The sequence below is a fragment of the Hippopotamus amphibius genome, chromosome 7, assembly GCF_030028045.1.
Source record: "Hippopotamus amphibius kiboko isolate mHipAmp2 chromosome 7, mHipAmp2.hap2, whole genome shotgun sequence".
Lineage (NCBI taxonomy): Eukaryota > Metazoa > Chordata > Mammalia > Artiodactyla > Hippopotamidae > Hippopotamus > Hippopotamus amphibius.
In genome coordinates, this window is record NC_080192.1 from 18022707 (window position 1) to 18050539 (window position 27833).

Consider the following 27833-nt stretch of genomic DNA (forward strand, 5'->3'; position numbering starts at 1 on the left):
TTTCCAACCTTGCAAGTAGCAGTCCCCATACCATAAAAGTGCGGTCTTGCAGGACAGTACAAAGGAGAGAACGAGGCACCCTATAATTCTGTATGGACTACAAACTATTATGTTTCCTACTCACATCAGGGCAAAGTAAAACAAATTTTAATTTAGACTTCATTTCTGAGAGTAAGGCAGTCTAGATACCTTCAATAACTCCTGCTTTAAAAAATCAAATGCTGAACAAAATGTAAGAAACAATGTAAAGTAGTATTAAATAAAATTATCTTTTTAAATGTATCACTGAGTTGACATGAAAGTATAAGGCATCTGCAAAATGCCAAAAATGAAGTGGAAACAGGAAACCGGTGAGGTAAGCCAGCACCAAAGCCTGCTTTTGCCATGAGGGTTCTGTTACCTGGAGACCAGGAGCTACCAGTAGCCGGGGCACTAGATGTGAAGCTCACTTACGCTAGAGTCTAGCTGGGCCATCACCGAGAAGTGCACAGCAAGGAACCCTGACTGTCTCAGTTTTGGTGCTGGGTGGAGGGGGATGAATCACCATCACCCTCAAATTCATAATCACTGGCGAGCCCTCAAGGTTTGTGATCTAAAATCAGAGAACCTTCAAGCTCATAATTTAAAGTGGTCTCAGGTTCGTGGTCCCTGGGTGTTTGGCAGAACAAACAAATTCTCTTCAGGATTTCAATTTCAGTCCATACTTAAAGTAATTCCTATTTTTTCGAAGGAAAATAAATTTCACATATCACAAAACAAGGGGAAATGGCACCATAAATGAAAAACAACACAATTTATACGACAGTAGACTTACCCACAAAGAATACTGGTATCAACACAAGAAGAATTACTGATGTATAAAGGAACAGAAGCATGGAAAATATGAATAAGGAGCAAAAGATTACACAGAAAAAACAAGTACATTTGTAAATCAAACAGAACTCATAAGGAAAAAATATAATTGAAAAAAAATTCCAACAAATAGAGGAGAAGAAAAAATAAGAAAATGAAAAATGAAAGATAAGGCAAGGGAGGAGTGGACAAAAATTTTAAAAGAGATGATATAATGAGAAATATAAAAATAGAAATCACATAAATCCAAATTGTATTTGTAATCACAAAAGATGTACCAAATTATTCATATGTTTCCTGTGGCCTTATCTTTTAAGTGTGTATCAAAATGTGAGGCCAAAGAAAGATCTAAGATATTCATATAAACACCAAAACATTGGTATAGTAAGACAACAAAAAGATGAAAGCAGAGTCATTACATAATTATAAAAAATTCAATTCACCAGGGAGATATGAGAATTATAAATTGGTATGCATCTAATAATAAAGCCCAAAGAAAAAAGAAAGCAAATATAACTTCAAGAGAAACTGAGAAATATACTTATCATAATGAGATCTTGAGACTCTTCAGTAAATAAGAAATCAAGTATAAGGTAAATCAGTAAGGAGATCTGCACAGCACAACTAACGAGTTTGATCTAATGGACACTATACTCAGCAATCAAGGAATATACACTCTTATCAAGTACACATGAGGCATGTATAAAAACTGATCACAAGATAAATTATAAAGCTAGTCCAAATTTCAGATAAAAGTCTTATAGCTCATATTCTCTGGAAAAATGACATTAGAAATAAAGATTAAGACAACAATAGCCCACCCCTAGCATTTGCAAATACACTTTTAAAATGACTAATGGGTTAAAGAGTCAAACCTCTGGAAGGATTAATGATGAAAAGAAAACGAGAAGGCACAAGTGAACTAATAGGAATGAAAAAGAGTCACAAGTATATATGCTGTGGAAACGACAACAATATAAAGATAACATGGGTAACAACATCAAAAAGTTTTAAACTAAGGTGAAATGGAGACATCCCCACAAGAATTTATTAAATTTAACAAAACAGACTCAAGAATAATAAATCCTAATGATGTTATCACCCTCAAAGAAATGAATCAATAGTTTAAAACCTTCTTTTAATGACCAAATGGCTTTAAAGACTAGTTCCAATCTTAAACTCTTCCAGACAATTGAAAAACTCATTTAATAAGACTAGTATAACCTTGATACCAAAACCAGACAATGACAGGACATAAAAAAAGAATTATAAACTGATTTCACTCATGAACATAAAGGTAAAAATCCTAAAGGAAACATCCTCAAATTGAGCCCAGCAATGTACACACACTGTGACCAAATTAGTTTTATCCTAGGAATTAAGGATTGATTCAATATTAAAAAGTCAACTATCATAATTTAATACACCAACATTAAAAGAAAAAACAATTCAACCATTTAAATAGAAGAGAAAAAAGCATTCAATAAAATTCAACATTCATTCATATAAAACTATTAGCAAACTAGAAATAGAAGAGAATCTCCTTAACCTGATGAAGCCCATTTGTGGGGAAAAAAGAATACTCAACTGAAATGTCAAAAGCATTTCCTTTAAATTGGGGCTGAGACAAGGATGTTCACTATGAGTTCTTTTCAACATTGTACTACAGATCCTAGCAAGTACAGAAATGTAAGAAGAAATTTTTTAAAAGGTAGAAGGATCACAAAGGAAGAAAACTGCCACTATTTCAGATGATGCGATTATATAAAAAACTCAAAAAGACATCTAGAACTAATAAAAATTTAGCATGGTTGCTGGATCCAAAATCAACACATAGCAACAATATATCTATAATCAGCAACAACCACTTAGAATAGAAAGTGTAATTTTAAGAAATTTACCACAGCATTAAAAAGTATATAAAACTCCTAGAAAGAAAACTAATATAAGACGTGGAGGCCTTTACGGAGAAAAATTGTTAAAGTTTATTGAGAGATATTAAGAGAAAACCAAATGGAGAAATACACAATGTTTTTGGATGGGAAGACTCATTATTGAAAAGTTATCAATTTTCTCCAAGCTAATCAATAAATTCAATACAATTACAAAAGATAATACACAAACTGGGAGAAAACACATACAACATGTTTAACTGACAAAGGACTGGCATCCAGAATATATAAAGAGATCATATGAATCAATGAAAAAAAGACACACCATATAGAAAAATGGGCAAAAGACATGAATAGGTATTTCACATAAGAGGAAACATGTTCATATAAAAAAAACCACTCAATTTCATTAGTAACCAGGGAAATGCAAATTAAACCCACAGTAAAATACTATATAATCACCATCCAATTGGCAAATATAAAAGATAGTCAAGATTAAGTGCTGAGATATAATTGTTTTTGCAATGACACTCAACCACTGCCAGTGGGAGTGTAATTGGTACAAATGCTGTAGAAAATAGTTCTGCGTGACTGAGTAAAACCTGCTTCTCAGAGCATTAGTTCTCAAATTTTTGGTCCAGGATTTCTTTACATCCTTAAAAATCACTGAGTACTTGAAACAGCTGTTGTTCATGCAGGTTATATTTACCAAAATTTACCATATTAGAAATCAAAACAGACCTTTTCGAAACAAAAATACACAGGTACACACTTGATAAGCTGTCAGAGTGATGATGTCATCATATATCTGGAAAACATTTAAATGTGAAAAATGAGAGGGAAGAGGACAATGTTTTAGTATTCTTATGAAAATGGTTTTGTCCTCAGACTCCCCTGAAGGGGTCTGAAGGACCCTCAAGAGTCCCTGGACCATACTTTAAACACAATTGCCCTAGAGCACTCTTGCACATGTGCACCAGGAGAATTCACTCATTCCTCAAATATTTATTATCTACCACGTGCCAGCACTGTTCTAGACACTGTGAATGTGTTAAACAGACAAAACCAGACAAAACAGACGAAATCCCTGCCCACACCGAGCTTACACTGTAATTGGCAGAATGCTCACAGCAGCATCATTCAGAAAAGCCAAAAAACTGAAAACAATCCAAATCTCCATGAACAGGGGAACTGATAAATAAATTGTGGTATAGTCATACAGTGGAATACTATACAGAAGTGCAAACAAAGGAAATACACTTAGATGCATAAACATGGATAAGAATCTCAAAAACAATGTCAGAAAAAAGTCACAGAAGAATACATACAGCATGATACTACTTACGTAAAAGTTCAAAAACAGGTAAATCTAAATAATATATTATTAGAGATACATAACAGATGGCAGAGCCATAAATGAAAACATGGAAATTATTACCAAAAAAATCCAGAATAATGTTTGCTTCATGTGGTATGTGTGGAGGGAAGACAAAGTGGGGGAATTCTACACGTCTGAGGGTATTCTAGTTCTTAAGCTGAAGACTGAATACATGTGTGATCATTTTATTTATTCTCAACAAACATTTTAAAAGAAAAAAGATATAAGGTTATGTGATATAATTTCATCAACAAAGAGAGGGAGTATCTGATATTTCAGCCACTGTCCTGAATCACATATCAGCCAATTATTGTAACTGGTGGGGAAGAAGTACATACTAATATGAAAAAAGGAATTAATAAGGGCTATTCTTCACAGAAGTTAATTTGGTTCCCAGAGAGTCAGCAGCTAACGAGGTGGCAGTGTTACAGTACTCCTCTGCCAAATTGGTTCAGCCACTGGCATGATTCTGGTTCATTAGTTACTTTGTTCACTGGATATAATTATTTGTATACAGTGGAGAATAAAATGATAGGTGATACAAAGCCCAAAGTAAACTGAGAAAGACACTGCCTCTTTACTGAATTCTGTTGACTTTCAAAAGTACAAATTCCCTTTGGCACATTCTCCTAATAGTGCATTTATGTGTTAAGCAACCCAAAATACAGAAAGTGCATGATGGCTATTGACTGTTTCCCCATGCTGGTCAATAACAGGTGCCCAGGTTGGACACAAGTGTCATAACAATTTTGCAATCATGTCTTTGCCAGGGTCATCACCACCAGTGCCATTTTGCAAATTAAACAAGGCACAGTCACAGTGCAATTTCACCTGATTCAGGGGATTAGCTATACATTGTGGTATGTAACTTAGAAATTAGAAAAAAAAGGATCTTGAATCATTGGATCCATCCCTCGTATCCAACAAGGCAGGCTAAAGTTACTATCTTGGGTTAGCAAGGTGGTGCAAGAGGTAACCTAGGCCTGGCAGCAAATGTCTGGCAACACATTCCCAAGAAATGGAGAGTAGACAGTGCGTCCTTCAGGTCCAATCTCCTCAAGTGGGTTCCAAACATTCAGAAAGTTCCAGAAATCACTATCCTATCTTTAAAATCCTAGGCTGCTTGCTACAAGACCCAAAATCTTACCCATATGTAAGCTGGAATGGACAATGCCACCAGGAGGTGCTAAACCACAACTGGCAGCAGGATGATTTCAGATCAAGCAGTTGGCTGGACCACCAGAGCCCTGCCCACTCTCTTACAGGCTGTGCTGCCTTAAGTGGCACACCCACACCTTTGTTACATCGCATATACTTATACTTGTAGCTCTGTCCACCTTCTCCCATAAGAAACAGAGAAATAGGGAGAGAACTTTTCTTAAGCTTGGAGGGAACTTCCGCTCTATCTTTTCAGAGAGGAGGAGGAATGGACAGAACTACACATTTGTTGGACCATGACTTACTAGTGGACAAAGTTAGTCTATGTTCAAAAACAAACACTAGCTGCTACCTTATACAGATACAGAAATAGAAGGTAAAGAAATCTGTTTTGAATAAGGAGGCTGGTATAGCTTTTTCTTTCATCATTCAATTTATAGAATTGTTTCTCTCCAGAATGTCAGTTCATGTTTTTCCAGGCATGATTTTTAAAGAGCCTTTTTCTGAGTTACAGAAATATGTAAGTATAAGGACTCCCAACTATAATTGGGAAACTTGGAAGGAAAGTGTGCCAACGTTACCCTGTTTTTCAGTAGTGTAAGAATCCTTTGTCCTATAAGCTTAGAGGTGACAACAGTGACCTGACAGACTCCAGTGTGGTTCCAATGCTGGTGTTCTGTGTCCTCCAGCAGCTCCCTGTGCTTACATATTAAATAGGTAGGTAGCTTCTTCTAAAGTTAGACAATTGTCCATGGCTTTCCTATATGAAAATCAGAGAGACTGACTTTGGATGATCAGGAAAATGAGCTAAGAATATTTCTAAAGTTAAAAATCATTATTCAGCAATGCCCACCTATCTCACTAAATGCTCAGATCTTTTTAGATCAAAAGAATTCCTCTCGAGAGACCTATACACACCCACATTAAATCCCCTTTAGCCTAGTAAATATGTGACATATCTCTTACTTATCCCAGGACTTCTCTTAGGAACCTATGTAACAGCAGGGGAGGGTAAGACCAAGGAGGAGCTTGTATTTCCCCCAGAGGCTTATGAAATCTGCTAAAATCTCTTTTCCTTTCAAAGAGAGATGTAGAGGTGACAATTTTCTTTAATCATTTGTTAAAATACTTAAGTACCAGCCAAATGGTTGATATGGAAGAGAGATAAGGACCCAGTCTTTAAGACCCCTGCCTTAAAGACCTACCATCTGGCACGGGGAGAAGAACAAGGCTAATAAATAAGGGCACACATCTTTTAGGCATAGCTGCTATGACAGAAGACTGAACTAAGGGCAGTGGGGGCACAAGAAAAATGCGTCAAGTCTACCCAGAAATGAAGTATGTCAGGAAAGGCTTCATCAGGTTGGCAACATTTACATGAATCTTGAAAATACGAATGGAGACAAGATGGGAGTGGAAAAGGGGACTGCAGACAGAAGGAGGTGCATAAAAAGACAGAGAGCACAGTCTAACAGAAACTAAAAACATGGGAAAGTGTCAGGGGAGTGGTTAAAGTTTCAAATGACAAGATTAAGTACAATGAAAGAATTCACTGGATTTGGGAAATGAGACGTTATCTCTGACCTTTGCTAGAGCCATTTTGATGGAGTAGTAGGACATAAGACCGGCTGCTGTGAATTAAAATGAAAAGCATAAAGAAAAAAAAAAAGAATAAAAAAGACCAAAAAAAGGTGACAACAGGTTTAGTCTATTTCTTGGAGCCATTTGCCTTTTTACTTTCAAGCATGCTAGTTTAGCTACAATAAAGGTTAGATACACTTTGCATTTCTATCAGAAAATGACTCCTGAACACAATCCACTAACTTATAAAACAAGTTTTTAGACACAACTCATTCTTTATGAGACTGCCTATATCATTTTAAGTGAATGATACAAAATCAACATTTCTAGATTTACTCTGCCACCACTAATTTTTCTTCCACGTAGTTCAAAATAAATAACACCTGTAATTGGTTATAATAGAAAAGGTGCTTTATTTTACATGTCATTGGTACACAATACATAAAACTGCCTAAAATTAGTCTTGGAAAACATAACTGTCAGTTATACCTTAAATGATCAAGGACCAAGTCTATTTTGTAACCTACTTCATTCATGATCCGAGGACTATGATTTGAAATACTAATAATCTCTTCATATCCAATGTTACAAGTTATTTTTATGCTACAAGTGCTGCAATTTTTAAAAATAAAAACATCTCCAGTTATAGTAGGCCATATTTCTAACTGAAACAAATCTTTGCTAGTCTACAAACCTTTGAAAAAATGGATCAACACTTCTACCTTCTTATATAGATGATTATATTTATCCAATTGGGTTATAGGGCCAGGGGCCTCATACATGCAATAGGTTATTTCTGTTGTTGTTGTTTTTTAAATGCAGATAAAAGCGAGTTTATAATACCCTATTTCTAGTTAAGTTGCCAGTTTACTAAACTAAAATGAAGCCAATACAATATTTTAGAAAACATAATTCTAAGAGCATGCAAAAGCAAAATCTTTTTACTACTTATGTGAACCACAGCTGCAGAGTCCAGGAAGAGGACTGTGGCACAAAGACCTGAATTGCTTATCCAGCTGGGAGAAGTAAAGAAAGTAATTTAGCTCAGTGTAAATCCTCTTATGAAAGATCTCTGCATGTTATAACCCACTGCTATGCAAAGGGATCTTCACTTAGAAAATGTGCAAATCGTAAGAAGCTAAATGCACTTCTCTTGTATTTACCCCAATCCATTCTATTCATAAACACATAGATCAAAGATCTCTTATTAACTATTAATGTCAAAGCCACAGCGATTTCTCAATGGCATTTTTCTGTCACCAATCATTTTTCAGAGATAAATGTGACTAGTACTTAATGTACAAATGTAAAAAAATGGTAAGAATCTGGGCTAATTCTCAAAGTAAAAATATTTGTTATTTTAACAAATCCCGTGGTACAGAAAGACTGCCTTTCTCTCTAGAAAATAAGACATATTTTAGAACCACAGGTTCATATTCACCTCCTAATCTAGAACAGAAGAGGCATTAAGCAAAGTAAACTAAACAAAACACTAAATAGGTATAAATGTACACTCTCAAACAAATATTCTATTCTTTGCTTAAAGTCAACTTTTTCCTTGTCATTAAGAGAAGTGCTTCAAGATGAAAATTGTTAATACAGAGAACAAGGGGTTAAAAGCCAGACCTTTTCCTAATAAAGCAAATAGATCATTAAAATAATTGGGCTCGAAACATACTTACTATAACTTTCCATTCTTACTCTTTTTATAACCAAATGCACACATACACACAACAAACCCTAGCATTTAATATGTGCAAAATTGCTTACCATTTATTTTAACTTTGGTTAAGTACTTCTTTAGCCTATATATCAGACATATTATGGAAGCTATACAAATGATTACAAACATAGTAATGAGGTAAGTTAAAATTCTACTAGTGCAAAAAGCAAGCATATGCCAAAAGCAAAGCATATGAATTTAACAAATGCAGAATGAAGCTCTCACCAAGGGAGGTGCTGGGATAACAAACCAGAGAAGCTCCTTGTAAACAATGTTTGTAAAGTACACATTTAAAGATTATGGATTCATATAGCCACAAAAAAGGTATTCTAACACCACAGTAGTGCATTTATTTTACCTTTAGAGTTTGGAAATCACTCATTATGTGTCTTAACAGTTTGCATATTTTCTTCAAGAGAAACTCAATTAGTGGACACATTAATTACAAATACTGTAGTATAAAAATCCCAGTTCTTTACAAAAATTATATATTAAAATATTCTATACACTTTAAATTAGTAACTGGAACATACATATATATCAATTTTGCACAATTAAATCCATCTTTGCTTGGAGTATTATACATGACGTTTGACGACATAGCTACTCAGTCAACCTAAACTGGCATAAGGTCGCATGGTATAAAAAAGACCTGTGCTCCTGCAGTTACTGCAGCTCTTAGTCTGAAATATCTTTTCTTCAATTATTGCTCTGTATATTCATTCCAGATTCGAATAGGCAGTGGAACCATGAAATTTCTAAAAGGTTTAAAACAAGTTACCTATAGCAGAGTATCCATAATGCCTATATGTATCTTTAAGGTTGTAATGGAACCTGAGTAAGCTGTCTAATGCTTATATTTCAGTTGTAAAAAAGTTTATACAATTTCAAGGTAAAAACAATGCAAAAATAAAACATTTAGAGCATTTACAAAAATCTTACAAATGTTTAAACACTATTTCAAAACTCATGTCCCGTTAAGGTGCTTCTTTCTTTCTTCAAAAGGAGGACATGTATTTTAACTTTGAATTTTAAATTATGAACATTTTAATTTCAGCAAAACCAAAATTAGATCCACTGAGGCAGACATTAAAATGTTTAGGGATATACTTCACTTCTGATGAACATACAGAATTTTATATGCTGAAAGGGACCTTAAAGGTCTTTTAACTCCCTCATCTATTAATCAGGAGACTGAGGGCCAGATAAGTGCTTTGGCCAAAAATATATTCCAATATATCAACATGGTTTGAATCAAGAAAACCCATTATTCTTTTTGTATGTTGCCATGATTCTTGGAAAATGATAAAAATTCAAGAGCAGAATTTCTGAACTTGCCTCTTTTTTTAATTTCTTAAGCTCTGTGCTAACTGTAGATAAAGAAATGAATCAAATGGCTACTAAAATCAGTATTACAAATATTATCCAGTAGAATATAGTTGTTAGAGGACCACTGCTTGTATAGAATAAAGTTAGAGGGAGTACTCAAAGACAGGGCCTTTACAATGTAAAGAATGTTTACTATATACGACAGCACAGTGTACAACAGCCAGTTACTAGAATCATTTCAATAACTCTAGGATGACTGAGTTACATGGCCTGTATAAAAGATACTGGGGTAATAAAGCCTTCTAGCTTTTATCTTAATTTTACTATTTTCCTTTATAAAAGAGCTATAACTGTAGGGAAGAATTCATATACTAATTTTCAGAGAGGCTTTGCTTCTTTTCTACTTTTATTTGGATCTAGAATTGAGCAAATACATTTTCAGAACAACTTACAAACTCAAATCCATAACTGCTAGAAATACAGTCAGAGAATACTTTTTTAAATGACAAATCTTCAAAACCAGTTACTAATAAATAATCATCACAATAGCTTCAGTAAAAAAAAAAAAATCAATTTAAAGGTGCTTTTTTATTGTTACCTTGAAGCCATCGAACTTGTGTAGCTGGTCCATATCCCTTTTCATTCTTCGCTGATATCCTGAACACAATGGCAGGCCTGGATGTATAATCAATATGTGCATTTGCAAGTTGCCCAGCAGTTACTACACATGATGTCTTTAGGCCACAATAAATCCTCATAAACACAAGTTGACTTGGATTATCTTGTATTTGTGCTGTGCGGATAGCCAAGTAGGCTGAATATTCCAAAATATTTCCAGAAGGTGAAGTTGGAGGTTCCCAGGAAAGATGGATACCTTCAACATTCTTGACGAGAGGGGAAAAACAAAAACAGAAACAGATAAAGGTTCTGAAGTTTTCTCTAATGTCACTTATTATGTTGAGTCTATCTTTAGAACACAAGATGCTTTTCACTAAAGTAATTGCATTTGATGTTAGAACTTTTATTACTGATTTTTTTTTTCATTGTGAAACTTCAATTTATTATTCAGAATGGAAAATTGGAATACATCTATTAATCTATCAAAATGGCAAGGAAAATTTTAGTTATAATGTTTTCCTGGTATAGCCCAGCTTATGACTTATTGTAAATCTCCCTCTGCTCCCCAAGATTATTATTTTTTTTGGGGGGGGGTACACCAAGTTCAATCATCTGTTTTTATACACATATCCCCGTATTCCCTCCCTTCCTTGACTCCTCCCCTCGAGTCCCCCCCATTATTACTGATTTTTAAAAACTTACCTTAATTGGATCTACAATGTTTAATTCATTGTAGATTGAATTAAAAAATATAACTAGGCTTAAATGTCTGCCTGTACAACCCCAAGAAAGGAATTTTTCTTATCTGAAAGCAGACCTTTTCTTCTCTAAATAGGCATAGGACCTTAGGATAAAATATAATCCAATTGAATGTATTCTATTAAAATTCTCCAACACAAAACTTTTTGGTTCATTAACAAAAAGAACAAAGTTAATCTTAAGAAGCATACACAGATTTCCCTGACTTTCTAAAATTTGGATGCTGTAATTCTGCTTGAAAGTTTGGTTCTTAAAAATATCATGAATGATTAGCAAAAAATATTTAAAAAAATTTTAATCCACCCCTTTTAGATATCTCTCATTTCATCAGACACTAACAAGAATCTCCAAACTGATAGTTTTACTTCATGTACAAAGTTTCAGTAATTTAAATCATTAAGTCTTGATCTGATGTCTCACCTTTGAAATTCTGACTGCAGAAGGAGCTCCAGGAAAACCGGGAATACAAGTTTTAAATTCACTGATTTTGCTGAAGGGGCCTATTCCACAACCATTGATGGCAGCAACCCGGAATCTGTATCCTGTGCCTGGAACAAGATCTTGTTTCTTAAGTAAACTGTAGTCGGGTACGTCTGCATTTCCTATCTAAAATGTAACATATGCAAAAGTCAAAGAAAAGATGCAATTAATTATTTTTTCATTAACTAACAAAACTTTTAAAGAATGAATTATGTCTTAGGGTTGCAGTACACATTATTTATTTTCCTTTCATACATGGAATGAACTCCCCCAATACAACAGTAACTAAACCCATAAACTGGTGATTCTCATCCAGAGGAAAAGTGCCTTTCAAGTTGAGAATCACTGGTTATAGAAAGAAATATAAGGATATTCTGCACATGAAGAGTACAGACATAGAAAAAATTGACCACTATAAACAAAGTAACAACTATCTCCATATAAACTTAACTTGGAGTAGAAATCTCAGAAGACTTACTGTCAAACAGTCTAGCCAGGAACAATACACTTTTGACATAGGCAAGCAAAAGGAACAACCAGCATGTAGTACAGAGCATTTTAAAAATTAATACTCAGCAGATGCTGAATAAATGCTATACTAAATAACTGGATTGCATACTCTGGGTAGGAAGATCATAACATCCACAATCTTCAAACAATTTTTACATATTCTCCCTAATTCACTACATCACTGTGAGACAGGTAGTGCCAATGTATCATCCCATTTTTAATGGAGTTAGGTCACCTCCATTTCACAGATAAGGAAACTGAGTCACAGTGAGGTTAAACAAGTGACTTGCCCAAGGTCACACTGTCAAGTGCTGGAACTAATGACTCAAGTTTACTGGCTCTAAATTTTATGGTTTTTTCTTTTGGGAAAAACAGATAGCTACTATGCCCTTAGATATGGATATTTCCAGATACATGAAATCAAACTACAGGCAGAAATTTTGTTAGGCATAATACTAACAAATTATTAACCAGGGCATCTATTTTTGTCAAGAATTGGAAGAACTCAATATGCAAAAGTGGGACACCAGAAGTAATATTAGAGAAACTAAAATATAACGATAAATGATATATTCTCATTTTGTAAGATCTTTGGGAGATTCAAACTGAGTATCTATTTCTTTGGCAATTCCCTCCTGAGACTCCCCATTCCAGAAAAAAATTAGTTCAATATGCTTTAGACCTGTTATCTATTTCATAATTCATAGAGCGTTAATGTCTCATCTATATATATGAGCTCCTCTTTAAAGGACTTCAGAATTAAGGGCAATTAGATTGTATTCAATAGCATAGGGGCTTTTAAATTTTTTAAATTGTGAAATTAGGAATAACAAAAGTTCTAAGTAAAAAAAATATTCCAGGGCTTCCTAGGTGGCGCAGTGGTTAAGAATCCGCCTGCCAATGCAGAGATCACGGGTTCGATCCCAGCTCCAGGAAGATCCCACATGCCGTGGAGCAACTAAGCCCGTGTGCCCAAAAAAAAAAAAAAAATTCCATTGTCTAAACACACCAGGTAACAAAATTAGAGATATTTCAAACAATCTTTATCTGTAGTGGCCAGACTATATTATTTATGACTCAAAATCCGCCCAGTGATTGTATAAGATTTTTTAAATAACCTGCTTGTGATATATTCTATTTAAAAAAGCCTTAAAAAAGAATACAAGATAACTACATATATAGAACTCGCAATTATAGATTGTAAACAGATCCCAATTTCACTCATTCTAATGTCCTGAGTCAGGATTATTTTTTAAAACCTCATTCTTTAAGCTTATAACTATCAGTGTAGAAAATATGTCAATAGCTACCTTTGAGATGCTTTGCTTCCCTTTTGGCAGCAAATAAAATTGGCTCACCAAAGCTGTGTTATTTTTAAAAATTCCTACATCACACCACTGTCGTTCTCCTGCTTTCATTGTGGCCACTGGATTTGAAGGAGTCTCTTTCTAATTTCAGAGAAAGAAAAATTTATGTAGACTCTTACTGAACATACAAGAAATTTCAAGATTTAATAAATCCATGCAGTGATCTACAAGTAGGTATATGGATAAACACCACAACATTAATAGCTCATCAGTAAATAAACTCTTAACAGATTAGGTCAACTGACAGTGAAACAGGGATGCCAATTCAAACATAGGGAGTGACAGGCATTCTCTAAGTCAGTAGCTCTGTGCTATCAACCTAGCTGGAGTTAGCATGCTTTCCAATCAGTGATACGTTAAAATGCCAGCTGTTTTATAGAACATTGTCATTTCAGAGACTCTCTCAGAAAATGTAATAATCTCTTTAGTGTGACATTACAACTTGCTCCAAAAGGAGCAAATAAGGAAAAATTCATTCCAAGCTGGCTTATTTCTAGATTCAAAAACAACTAGCAGAAATTCAGTGATCTTTGCACTTGAAATACCTGTGATTCTCCAAACCTAAAAGGAGAAAAAATATTCAAAACTAAAATGCAATTTGAATATAATTTAGTTTATACTAAAGAGGAGCAGATTAAACAGTTTTACATTTTTACCTTGCTTTAAGACAAATAAACTTCCTCTACCTTAAGCTACTTTTAGTGATAAGTGAATTATACTTATGCCTGGAACTAACCTTTTTAAGCCATCTTCTTTATAAATGAGACACTGTTTCCAGAAGCTCAAAACAAATGTGCACTTCAGTTATTTATTTCTGTCTTAAATATATAACAGCAGAGGTACATGCTTATAATTCACATTACTTGTTATTTAGACTATCACAATGACAAAGTGAGCTAACTAGAAGAGTCTTTAAGGTTTTTAAAAAAGGAATAGCTTTAAACTTGTTTTCATTTTAAAGTTGTAAAAACTCTCTTCAACAACTTTTATAAAACAACTGGCTCCAACTGAAATAACAGATAGCACTCTGGCTGACGCATTGCAAAATAGATTTAAGAGAAACAAAAATCGTTTTAATAATTCTTCATTCTGGAAAGGTGAAAGCTGATGAAGGTAAATATATGATCAAAATCCATAAAATCATGAATGAAAGAAAACTAAAACTACAGACTATTCTTGAAGATTCTAAAAGGTAAATTTTAGGTCAAATAACTCTTGCTCATAGCAATAAAGCTGAAATGACTGATAATTTAAAAATTTTAAAATATATACAGGGGCTTCCTAGGTGGCGCAGTGGTTGGGAAGCCGCCTGCCAATGTAGAGGACATGAGTTCAATCCCTGCTCCAGGAAGATCCCACATGCCGCGGAGCAACTAAGCCCGTGCGCCAAAAAAAAAAAAAAAAAAAAAAAACCAAATAAAATATATACAAACACATATATGTAGTATCCTTATATTCATCTAATTGAGGCAACCTTAGTATACTATTTGTGAGGCACATTCCTAGCATTTAAGTTTGGTACCAGGCAGAGTAATTCCGGCCTTCCACCAAAAAACCCAATTTCAGAGATTACTGGGATAACCTACAGGTATGTCTAACTCAATACTGCAATATTCTGTTGTTCTCCTATTAAGTAGCTAACAATAAAGCCATTCAAGTTTTATGTTCTATAACATGTCCTTTAACTCTTTAAACCATTAAAGTAATTTACATATATACACATATGTATGTATACACACAAATTTCTGATTATGAAAGTAACATTATAGAAAAATACTGAAAACACAAAGAAGAAAGTAAAAATTATCTGTGGCCCCACAACTTGAAGAAAGTCATCTAGCATTGTAGTGTAGATATGTGTGGACTCATGTGAGAGTGTGAATGTATGTATTGTATGTGTTTTTTAATAAAATTGGGAATGCAGTATATATGCTATTTTTTATCCAACTTTTTCCACTTAACATTACACTGTGAACATTTTCTTATTTAACCCTTCATTTTTCAATCTATGTCAAGTCATTACTAGAGGATACCCAAGAGCCTTTTCCCGAATTTATGTTGAAGTTGCTCAGCATGTAAAGCATATTTAGCCATCTGTAAACACACATCATCTCCAGGTCATATACTTACAGAGAATGGCATTGCTGCAGCATGTGCCTCTACACGGCTGATCTTAGTTGCAGGTAGTGCACATGTTTCATCAACTAAAAATTAAACAATTCATGAGATAAGATATATAATCACTTATCAAACAGATACATTAAAATATAATTTATACATATACAAAAAAATCATGGTAATTAGAAATATGGACCCTCTAACTTGAACTAATTCACAAAATGCATTTTTTCAAGGGTTTGATGACTAGCTGGAACTTCAGAGAATGTTCACCAAACATGAAACACAATTCCTATTGCAAAAGAATAAAATGAGAATTTACAAAATCAGAAATCAATCAAACTGGGAGAATTGTTACTCCACAGCCCAGAACTAATCTTTTCTAAGGAAAAAAAATTTTGCTGAATAAATTCATGGTAGGAAAGATACATTCTGATTATATTACAGTGTGTGCTAATTTAACTATTTTATATAAGGCAGAAGAGAATATATTACATAACGATTTTAACTGAAATGCCTTATCTTTTTGTATTTGACTCAACCCAAGATGAAATGCAATTCCCATCTAAAACAAACAAGTTTGATGAACTTATATACAAAAATGGTTCAAAATACAGTATGTGAAACACATTTCAAACCTTCAGATTTGGTACTGAATGTTGTTAGTGAAGTTTCATCTTTAACAACTGCCCCATTTGTACTGGATGATTCAGTTTTAATGGTCTGCTGGGTTACCATAGTTTGTGCGCTGGAAACAGTACTGGATACAGAAGTTTCAGGGGTTACTGTTCTTAAGTCCAGGCAACTACTTAGAACACCTATATTTGCTGAAGTGTGAGGACCTAAAATTAAAGGGAAAAGATTAATTACTCACATAATACCTGCAAATAACTGCTGTATCTTATAGTTCTTGTCACCCAATTCTTGGCATTTTCAATTTTAAAATCTTAAATGTGAGCACCACAAATGTCAGTCATATGACTTAACCATTAGGCATAAAATATTTAGAAAAATAAAGTGCACTATATCCATAATGGATGTCCAACTTCTCAGCTCCTTCTTCCATTCTAAACACTGAATCATTGTTCTTAAACTCTACTCAGTCATAGATCAAATGGCCTTGCCTCCCTCTTTAGGGAAAGAAATAGGTCATCAGGCATGAATGCCACCGATTTTTTGCCTTCTCTTGCTCTAAACTAGAAATGTATTTATGATCGTGCCCAGCCCCTCTGTCTTCTCTTCCATTTCAGAGGATGACTTCTAAGAAAGTTTAATCTGTTCTCCCGTGCTCTTGTTCCCATTTCTTCCCCCATATTTTGGAACCTTCTTTTATCAATCATTCCTTTCTCTTCAGGGTTTTCAAATTCTTCTTCAATAGTTTTGGCCCTCGGTTCATAAACATTATCAAGTCTTATCCAGGTACCATCTACCCTCCTAACTTCCTTCAGAGCAATCTCTACTTCCTTGACTTCCCCAAATCTGATCTGGCACACAACTCTAATGAAATGACTCTGACATATCAAAGGGATACTTATTTCTAAGGGATACTTATCAATTTTCATTTACTTGACCTCTCTGCAATGTAGACAGTGCTGATCACATACTTTTTTTTTTGAGCTATTTCTGTCTATGACTTGTATTCATTCGTGCATACATCATAAATGTATAGTCATAAACAGTGATGCCCAGTATAGAGGTAAAAAATATGATACCAATCTTTTTGGTTCTTTTCCTAACCTCCTTGGAATGCCTTTTCAATCTCATTAGCTGGCTTTTCTTCTTCAAATGACTCTCTAAATGCATGTGTTTCTAAGCCTTTTCTTTTCTCCCTTTGCATATGTTCCTGGTGCTTTAGCCACCATTCATGGATCATACATCTCTCAAATACATATGCCCCAGGCGCAGTGCCAGGTCCTGAGAATCCAGCAGTGAACAAGTGAGGCAAGGTCCCTGCTCTTGTGGCACTTACACTTTAGGTACTCAACTTCTAAATTTATACTTCCAGGCAAGAACTGCCTCCTACACTCCACACCTAAGTATCCAACTGCCCATTAGAAACCTTTACCAATATGTTCCTCAAGTGCTTCAGAAACAGTAAGTTCAAAGTTGAACCTATCTTATCCCTGTATCTGTTCCTGCTCCTATATTTGCTGTCCTGATGAAGAGCACCATCATCTACTGAATGTCCAACCCACAAGACTGGGAGTCATGTCTGACGTATTTCTATTTCTCATAACCAACTGGTTTCCAAGTCTAATAGGTGCTACTTTCTAAAAGTCTCTGAACTGATGTATTCTCTCCTCTCCATCCCACCCACTGCTTCAGTCTCTATGCATCTCTCGGAGCCCTAAAAGAACCTCCTAACAAGTCTCCCAATCATTTCCTATTATAGTTCTTTCTGATGGTGAGCCTAGAATGTCCTTTCCAAAATAAAAAACAAAAACTAATCATGTCACTCTTTCACTTTTGAAACATACCAGCTACTTCAACCTATGGAAAAAAAGCCCAATCTCCTCTTGTTAACCAGAGACTGGATAGCCATTCATTCACATATTTGAATATCTACAACGTGCCAGATGTTATCATTGTATAACCATTCTCATTTCCCCATTTGACTAATATTAATTTTATCCAAACTGCCTTACAAGTAGGATTCAGAGTACATTAAGATTTTGATATCTCAAAGCTCATATTTGTTTTCAAGAGTATAAACTTCTCTATAGGATAGACATAGAAAATCACTATGAAAAGGAAATTTAAATTGACATCCAGGACCAAGCTTTTATAATTCTGACCAAATGATTCCCTTCAGAAAATCAACAAAACAAAAGTGCTCTCCTCTTCCACAAGTAATGAAATTAGGAAAACTATAGGAAATTATTTTCCTTGAATATTTTTATCTACCATGGACTCATAAAGAAAAACAGAAATAAAAAGAATGTTCACCTTGTTATTCACTGACTAAACTAAATTAACAATAAAGTCACATATTCCTACATCAGGGATATATCAGAATGAGATTTATAAAGTAATTTTAGATATTGAAATCACAGGCAACACAATATATCTTGACATCATTCTAATTAGGGTCAATATGGTAGGTATAGATTACATTTGGAAAATGGATCCACACCACATAACATTTACTTTTTCAAAGACTCTAAAATTTCCTACCATTATTATGAAAAGCTTTAGCTTTATTTAAAATGCCATCTTTATACCTTCATTTTTCCTTAGCATATCCACCACACAACTATTATGATTAGAAGCATTAGTTGCCAAAGATGAATGTAAAGTGGCGTTAAGATCTGGTTTGTTTTTCACTGAAGTTCCTTTCATAGCTGTATGTTCAGATTTTGCACTGTTCATTGTATCACTGATCTACAAGAAATAAAATAATTTATTGAAGCAAGTAATGTTCACTTAAATAGAAATACATGTAAAAAACAAGCAAAATAATTTACAACTTAAATGTCTTAAAATAAATTTTCCAAAATATAAAAGTTTAAATTATATTCTTAATTTGTATAGCATTATTCTTTAAATTTTATAATAGTTTAAGAAAATTTCTTTTCACTTAATATTCATTCTCAAAAGACCAGTTCTAAAGGGAAAAGAAACAGTTCATTTTGAGGGAGAAAAAAATGTACATTTTTACAAGTGGTAGTTAGTATTCAAGTAAATACATATGTAACATAGGTGACCACATCCAAGCTACTGAGTTTAACATCATGGTCAAATTTTCTTAACAAGATAGACACGTATACTAAAGATCTTATGACTCCTAAAAGAAAAAAAATCTCAGCTATATGAAACCTTCAACCATATGAATTATTCTGTATGACTGAGTTTTCTATACAGGCATTAAGATTTAATACATATATATCAATATTCTTCACTATTAAACATTTTAGATAGGAATCTTCCTAATTACATTTCTGTTTGTCTTCTTAAAGATACTATAATAAACACACTTAAACCTTTTGATAATTCAAATCACCAATGTGAACATCAGTTATTATACAGCAATTAGTATAGGTCTACTGAACCATAAAACTGATCTGGTTTCATTCAAATACCCCACTATTGCTGCCTCTTTTTGGTTACCTGTTTTTTGTTACTTTTCTGTCTCTACCTTTAATGTCAATTATAACTACATTGAAGATTATAATTTCTCATGGCTCTAAGGATACTTGTCCTTAACAGGCCCTCCACTTCCCTTCTAATTGATGGTGACTGTGCTGGTGTTAATAAGCGAGGATGAGGATGAGAGCCACAGCCATTGGGGAGCATGACGCTATGTGACAGGCCTCGTGCTACATAGTCATCAAGTCTGTATCTCATTTAATCTTCACAAGAATTCTATAAATCGGATAATATCACCCCTAGTTTATAGATGGGAAAAAAATGAGACTCAGAGACCTTAAATAACATACCCAGGGTCAGACAGCCAGCAAGAAGCAAAGCTAGAGTTTGACCCTAAGTTTATTTCACTACACAGTCTCCATGTTTTACTATTTGGGAAGCACAATAAAGCGAAGTGAAAAAACTGAGGTGTGCCTTTATAAAGCAGAAAAAGCTGAAGCTAAGAGCCTGTGGGTGGAAAGTCACTGAGAGGCAAACCATTTCCACTGAAGAGCCCAGAATGGCTTGGAAACTCGAGGCATCAGGTTCTTTGCAGGCTGAAGTGCAGAATGCAAATAAACACCAGAGGACCGCCATATGGAAGATTATACAAAAAGTGGTTGTTGCCCCAGCTCTGCTCTTCCAGAATACAAAGGCAGACAGATTCCTCACCTCCATTCTAACTGAAGAAGGGAGATAGCTAGAAAGATTGAAATGGGAGGCTCTGGACCATGGTACAGTGTCTCTATGGTGGGGATGGAGGAGGGGCACCCATGCTAAAAATGGGGATTAAGTGAAAGTTTGCATATTGAACAGAGAGACACCACCCACCATGCATTAAGCTCCCTAGCCAGGCTTAGAACCCTTAAGCAAGAGGCTGGAAAAGTCTCAGGGGAAACCCATTGCTCCAAGGGAAAAGATACTGATATTTGTGGGTCCTCACCCAAAAATCCTCATTAAGGTCTACTAATCAAGCATGCCCATATGCATAGAGCTGCTATGGTCTGAATGTCTGTGTCCCCCACAAATTTATATTTTGAAACCTAACCCCCAAGGTGATGGTATTAGAAAGCAGCACCTTTGGGCTGTGATTAGTGCCCTTATAAAAGTGGCCCAAGAAAGATCCGTTGTCCCTTCCACCACGTGAGGATACAATGAGAAGTCAGCAGTCTGCAACACTAAAGAGGCTACTCACCAGAACTCGACCACGCAGGCACCCTGATCTCAGGCATCCAGCCTCCAGAAACGCAGGAAATAAATTTCTATTGTTTATAAGCCACCTAGGCTGTGGTATTTTGTTACAGTAGGCCAAATGGACTAAGACATCTTCCAAGCTCCTTGTTAATGCCTCACTTCAAACAAGAAAGGATTGCCAAACATCACCAGACATTTGATGACAGCCTCTAACATGGAAATCCAAGACCGAAACAACTTTTTTTAAAAGGAGCTTGAAAAAAAAGAAATAATGCTGAGAGCAGAATATAACTCCTTTTTTTTTCAAAAAAGCATAATTCTTGAAGAGATAAGGGAAAATATTATACTCATGAAGCAAAAATAAAATGCCATAAAAGAAATAAAGAATAAGGTCATATTAAATATGTGGTTGAATATATTTAAAAATTGGATAGAAGATTTATAATATAAATGAAGAAACTTTTCAGAAAGAACAGAGAGAAGGAAAGATAGAAAATAGAAAATAAAAAAATCAGAGGATTAGTTCAGGAGGACCATTATTCAATTAACAAGAGTTACCAAAAAAGAGAAAGAGGATGTGGAAGGAAGAAATAATCAGTAATGAAAGCCATGAGTTTCCAGAATGATGTAGCCCACTGAGTGCACAGCACAGTGAACGAAGCAAGGACACACACTTTAAGGTACATCACTGTTGAAATTTCAGAGAACTGGGGATTAAAACCAAAAAATTAGGTTACATATAAAGGATCAGGAGTCCAAGTGGCACCAGACTTCTTAACAGCAACACTGAATGCTAAAAGACAGTAGGAAAATGCCTTTCAGCTTCTAAAGAAAAATTTCCAATATAGAATTCTATAACCCAGCCAAACTACCAACCAAATGTGAACAGAGAAAAGCATTTTCAGATATCTAAGATATCAGAAAGTTGACCTTTCATAAACCCTTTCTCAGGAAACTACTGGAGAACACCGACAAAGAGAATGAAATGAGACCAAGAAATATGGACTCTGGGGGTTCCCTGGTGGCGCAGTGGTTAAGAATCCACCTGTCAATGCAGGGGACACGGGTTTGGTCCCTGGGCCGGGAAGATCCCACATGCCATGGAGCAACTAAGCCACAACTACTGAGCCTGCACTCTAGAGCCCGCGAGCCACAACTACTGAGCCCACGCACTGCAACTACTGAAGCCTGTATGCCTAGAGCCCGTGCTCTGCAACAAGAGAAGCCACCGCAATGAGAAACCTGCACACCGCAATGAAGAGTAGCTCCTATTCGCCACAACTAGAGAAAGCCTGCGCACAGGAACAAAGAACCAATGCAGCCAAAAATAAAAATAAATAAATTAAAAAAAAAAAAGAAACATGGACTGTAACACAGAAAAGAGATAAAAGAAACTTCCAATACAAAACAAATGGAAGTTCTAATATGACAGCTGAGTAGCAGACTTAGAGAAGAATTAGTACAGACTACAGCATCAAGACAGAGGCCTTGGGAGTGATGATTCTGCAAGCAAGGGGTGGTGAAGAAAGAAAAAAGAAACTACCTTATATGTTTGAATATTTTTAGAAGAGTTGTATTATTTTATTGGAGAATCTGAGTATGAATTAATGATAGGCAAGAAGAAAACCAAGCAAATAAAAAAGTGAGGCAGTTAACAATGCAAAAAAACCCAAAAAAATTACATGGGAAAGGAACAATGCTCATAGCGCACTACGTGGCTCGGCTATGAATATGTCATCACGACAACGTAAATACCAAATAATGATTCAACTAAAAATATTTAAAGGATGTGGGAAGAGGAAGGAAAGGAAATAGCAATATTTTAAGAGATCATAAAATCTTCACCTTCCATTATTGAAGACAATTGATCTAAAACTGGAAAGTCAAGAAGTGGCAGCACAAGGACTTTATTTAAAAGCACAAAGGTAGATGCCAGAAGAAATCTAAAATATTTGAAAGTAGTTATTTCTAGAGAGGTAGGATCAAGAGCAAGTAGGAACAGAGCAGGAAACTATTGCTCGCCATTATAAACCTGTAGTACCACCTAAATTTGTTTAAAAATACATTTATATGGCATGTGTGTTTGTGTGTGTATTAGCCTCTGATACTATGTGTAATGAGACTTCAATCTCTTGGCCAGGGATTCTTAATTCAGGCTACTGTCACAATGATATACGGAGCTTTCCTTAAAAGCAGAGTTACCTGGGCATCATCTTAAAGATTCTGCTTCACTAGATATGGGGAAAGATATGGGAATCTGTGTTTGTTTTTTAATCTCAGAGGTGATTGTGATGTGCAGCCATGGCTGAGAACCCCTGTCCTAGGGTAATATGCTAAAAATATTAAGAAAAATTGGGACTGTAACCATAAACATCATTTACCATTATAAATTTTTTCAACTTACACTGTTGGGAACGATGCTATTACTGCCTTGTCTGTGAGGGTCCATCCTGACTCCTGTAGGAATGGGAAAGTTCAGACTGATATGCTCTAAATTAGCTTCAAGAAAATAATTACTATCAAATATTTTTTAAAGTTACATATTAAAGGTTTAAGAAGTAGTATCTTTACCAAAGTTTATCTGTTTTCTTAATAGTCTGATTAATAGCTGACTGAAATCTTTTTCGGAAAAACACGTAAAATTAAATTTGCTTTTACTTTCCAAGTGCCTGTTAAAAACATACTTTTGAGAGAAGCTGGAATATTTATGAAAACTAATTAAAACCATCTCCTAAAGTCAAGCAGCATGTCAAATTAAGAAAGTACATCAAAATGAACTACAGAAAAAACATTCTACCCTACATGTCTATGTGTTCTATTACATCATAATGGTAATACAGTCAAGTTTCAAAGTTGAAATGTAACATATTTGATTTACCAGGCAGGAAACATCATAGCATAAAATTTCTTAAACCAGGTCTAATCACAGGCTTTTCTACAGTATCTTTTTTCGTAAAGCATATGAGCATACACGCTTTAAGTGTGAAAATTACGTACCTTGCATGTTTGGTGACGCTGAAGAATCTGATGATGCAGCTTGGTATGGCAAGTCTGTATTCAATTGCAAAAGATAGCCCTCAACTGTAGGCACTTCATCCCATTTGACATGAAAAGAGTTGGTAGTGGCTTTAATCAGTTGCACTTGTGATGGTGCCGGTGGCTTCTCTAAAGAAAAATATTGGTATTATGTATTTAAGTTTCAAATGTGTCAACAGTTTGCCTATATAGCTTATGTGGACCTGGAGTCCTGAAAACATCAGTAATGAATATTTCATCTGTTTACTAAGAGGAAAAAATTTACTCAGATAAACACAGCTATAGTAGGTCAAATGAAAATAATTTGGAGTTCTGATCCTATTTATTTATCTAATTCCTCATACAAATAAATCTACAAGCAAAATAATCCAGTTCTAAGCTGTCTGAGTCATCAAATTAAAAAAAAAATTAATCCTAGAAGTGGAGCGGGAAACCAAGTACTTTATAGTTACAGCTACACTATTTTACCTTCTTTGTAAGTTTTTAATCTTAGGAGCTAATTTTGAGCCAAAAGCTACATGTTAGAAATACTGTTGGGACTTCCCTGGTGGCACAGTGGTTAAGAATCCGCCTGCCAATGCAGGGGATATGGGTTTGATCCCTGGTGTGGTAAGATTCCACGTACCATGGAGCAACTAAGCCCATGAGCCACAACTACTGAGCCTGAGTGCTGCAACTATTGAAGCCTGCACGACTAGAGCCCGTGCTCTGCAACGAGAAGCCACCACAATGAGAAGCCCATGCACCTCAATGAAGAGTAGCCCCCGCTCACCACTAGAGAAAGCCCACACACAGCAACGCAGACCCAACACAGCCTAAATAAATAAATAAAAGAAATACTGTTAACGTTAGCAAAGATGATTTGGACATGATATTTTGGAAAAACATAACTTCTTTGAAGTTAATACCTTCTTATCAAAACTTGTACTACCCAAAACAGGTAATTTTGGCATAAAATATTACCAACATTTCTAAAACAAATAACAATCATAGACTCTTAGAAATGGAAAAAAGGACCTAAGATTATTTCTAAAACATCTCTGTCTTCTTTTTATTTACCTACCAAATTAGGGAACTCACAAATCCCAAGGCCGTACATTCCATCTCTGGACAGTTATATAAGAAAATGTATTTTTCTGGTGAGTTGAAATCTGTATGCTATGATGTAATCTTTATAGAACAAGTCTAATATCTATCTCTTTGTATTTTTTAGAGTAGAGGTCAGCAAACTTGGCTCATGGGTCAGATCCAGTCTGTGTGTCTATTTTTGTAAATAAAGTTTTATTGAAATATAGCTATGATCATTTGTTCATGTATTGTCTATGACTCCTTTTATGCTACAACAGTAAAGTCGAGTAGTTTTAACAGAGACCCTATGGTCCACAAAACTTAAAATACTTACTCTCTGGGTCTTTACAAAAAAAAAGTCTAATGACCCTGTTTTAGAGGATAATTAAGCCGAATTCCTTCAACTATTCCCATGTAAAGTCCTCCATGATCCTATTCACAGTCCAGTTTATTTACGTTTCTCAAAGTAAGGCAACCCATACCTGAACAAAAGCAGAAAATAAGACAAGTCCAGGAGGTACACCACCCACATAACAGAAGTTACATGAAGAAAAATAGAGAAGGGTGTAAATCAGTAAAATAAATCCAGAAAATTTCCACAACTGAAAAACGTGAATTTCCAGACTGAAAGGGCCCACCGAATACTCAACACAAGGGATTAAAAATAGACACAAAAAATAGACACACAACAAGACACATCATCATAAAATTTAAGAACAGTAGGGACAAAGAAAAAATCCTAAAAGGTATCAGACACAAGGGGGAAGGTCACATTTAAAAGTACCAAAAATCAGAAATGGTTTAGATTTCTCAACAAAAACACTTGAAGTTTGAATACAATGTAACAACTTTGAAAAAAATTTCTTCCCAGCTTTCAAAATTCTAAAGGATAATGATTTCCAATATAGAATTCTATTTCTGCTCAAACTGCCAATTCAGTGGGAAGGAAGACAACGTATTTTCAAACAATGCAAGATCTCAAAATAAATTTATCACCTATGCACCCTTTTCCTGGGATGTGTTCTAAGAAAAATGAGGATGTAAACTAACAAAGGGAAAAATATGAGATCCAAAAAACAGGGAATCCAGCGTAGGTGAGAGGCAAAAGATATCCCCAAGAAGATGATGAAGGGAGACTCCAAGATGATGGTGTGCTCGATTTGTGGAAGGCAATCATCCCAGATTGGAGGAGGAGAAATCTCTTCAAGATGAGGAAATCTGATAGAATATCTGATGCATCTAACCATAATGAGAGAAGATGTAAACAAATAAGAGAGCACAGACTGAGTTAGTGGTAAATACATACAAATCTAAAACGAACAAAGTGACCGTTACTAATCCACGGCAAACAAAAAATTGTGCATGGGCGGTATTCATAATATTCTATACAGCTCATCTGTGAAGACTGTTTCTATGGTTATAATGTAAACACTGAACACTCATCTAACAAAATTATCAATCATACTGAGAGAGTAGGGGTTAGGGAAGGTACATAGGAGAGAGGGGAGGAGTGGTGGGAAGAAGAGAGAAATCCTTAACGTCCACAGTAGAAAGTAAGCATATTATGCCTAAACTGAAAAAAAAAAAAAATCAAAGTAATATATTCATATTATATGGAGATATGGAAGAAAATACCATAAGAATTGTTTAAAAGAGCTGAAAGCACATGCTTGTGAAGCAAGGAAAATGTGAGGAAAGTGGGAGCAAAAGATTGCTATTTTTCATTATGGAAGTACATTAATCTTTACAGGTATTCAAATGCACAAAACTTAACTAAAAGTGAAAAATGGCAAGATGAAGAACCCTTATCCCCCCCTCCCCCACCCAAACTGAGGCAAAGTTATCAAGAGGAAAAGCAAAATCTAAATTTTGCTTTTATGACAGTGGTCATGATTACTTTCAGACAGATATTCCTGTCCACAGCCTTTTATGGAAAGGTTTACGGAAAAACCGGCCATTCAGAGACAATGATTTCTAATCTTTTAAAAGTCACAGATCTCTCAGAGAATTTCATTAAAGTGACATATTTGTTACTGAGAAAAATTTATATGTGCACATTTTTTCTTCTAATCTCAGAAATTGTTTAGAAGCTTATCTCTGGACTTCAGTTCATAATTCCCAATTTCAAAGATGAATCACTAAGTTCAATTTTCTATATTTTTTCCTACTTGCTGGTATGTACTTCTTGCATAGAAAGCACTTAGTCTCTAACTTAATTGTTCCATTTATTACTTTTTCAAGTATCTTAACTTTAAAATTAAACTTTCTACATTGTAAGAACAACACATGCTACTGTAGAAAATACAGATAAGAGAGAAAACCTTTTAAAAATGCATAATCTCACCTCTTAGATAATACTTTGGTATACAGTGTATCCTTCCAGATTTTTCAGGTATGTTTTATAATTTGCTTTTCTCACGAAACAACACATACTACGTCTCCAGATCCAATTTCCCTACTGGGTTCCAGACTTCTTTATTCCCTCAACTGCCTACTTGATCTCATTTCAAACTTAGCAGGGTTTAAATAGAAATTTTCATTTTCTTCACAAGTCTGTTTTCTCCGCAATTTTCCCATGTCAGTAAAAGGAAATACCACCAAATTATTCAAGCTAAAAACTTCACCCTCTTTCCTCTTTTTCTGTC

General features: G+C 34.9%; 1 protein-coding gene across 6 annotated transcripts in view; it reads right to left on the reverse strand.

The window, feature by feature from the left end:
- Positions 1-2823: 2823 nt before the first annotated feature.
- HCFC2 (host cell factor C2) overlaps positions 2824-27833 on the reverse strand; it is a 40655-nt gene continuing 15645 nt past the window's right edge. The window contains exons 8-16 of one of the 6 annotated variants that reach the window (XM_057741887.1): positions 24082-24249; positions 23489-23541; positions 18987-19146; positions 16404-16607; positions 15778-15851; positions 13591-13728; positions 11711-11896; positions 10512-10797; positions 2824-3552 (exon numbers count right to left, since the gene is read on the reverse strand). In XM_057741887.1, the coding sequence (XP_057597870.1) occupies positions 3545-3552; positions 10512-10797; positions 11711-11896; positions 13591-13728; positions 15778-15851; positions 16404-16607; positions 18987-19146; positions 23489-23541; positions 24082-24249 (1277 nt within the window). In that variant the 3' untranslated portion in view covers positions 2824-3544. The other 5 variants (XM_057741885.1, XM_057741886.1, XR_009054695.1 and 2 more) reach the window with 5 other exon arrangements.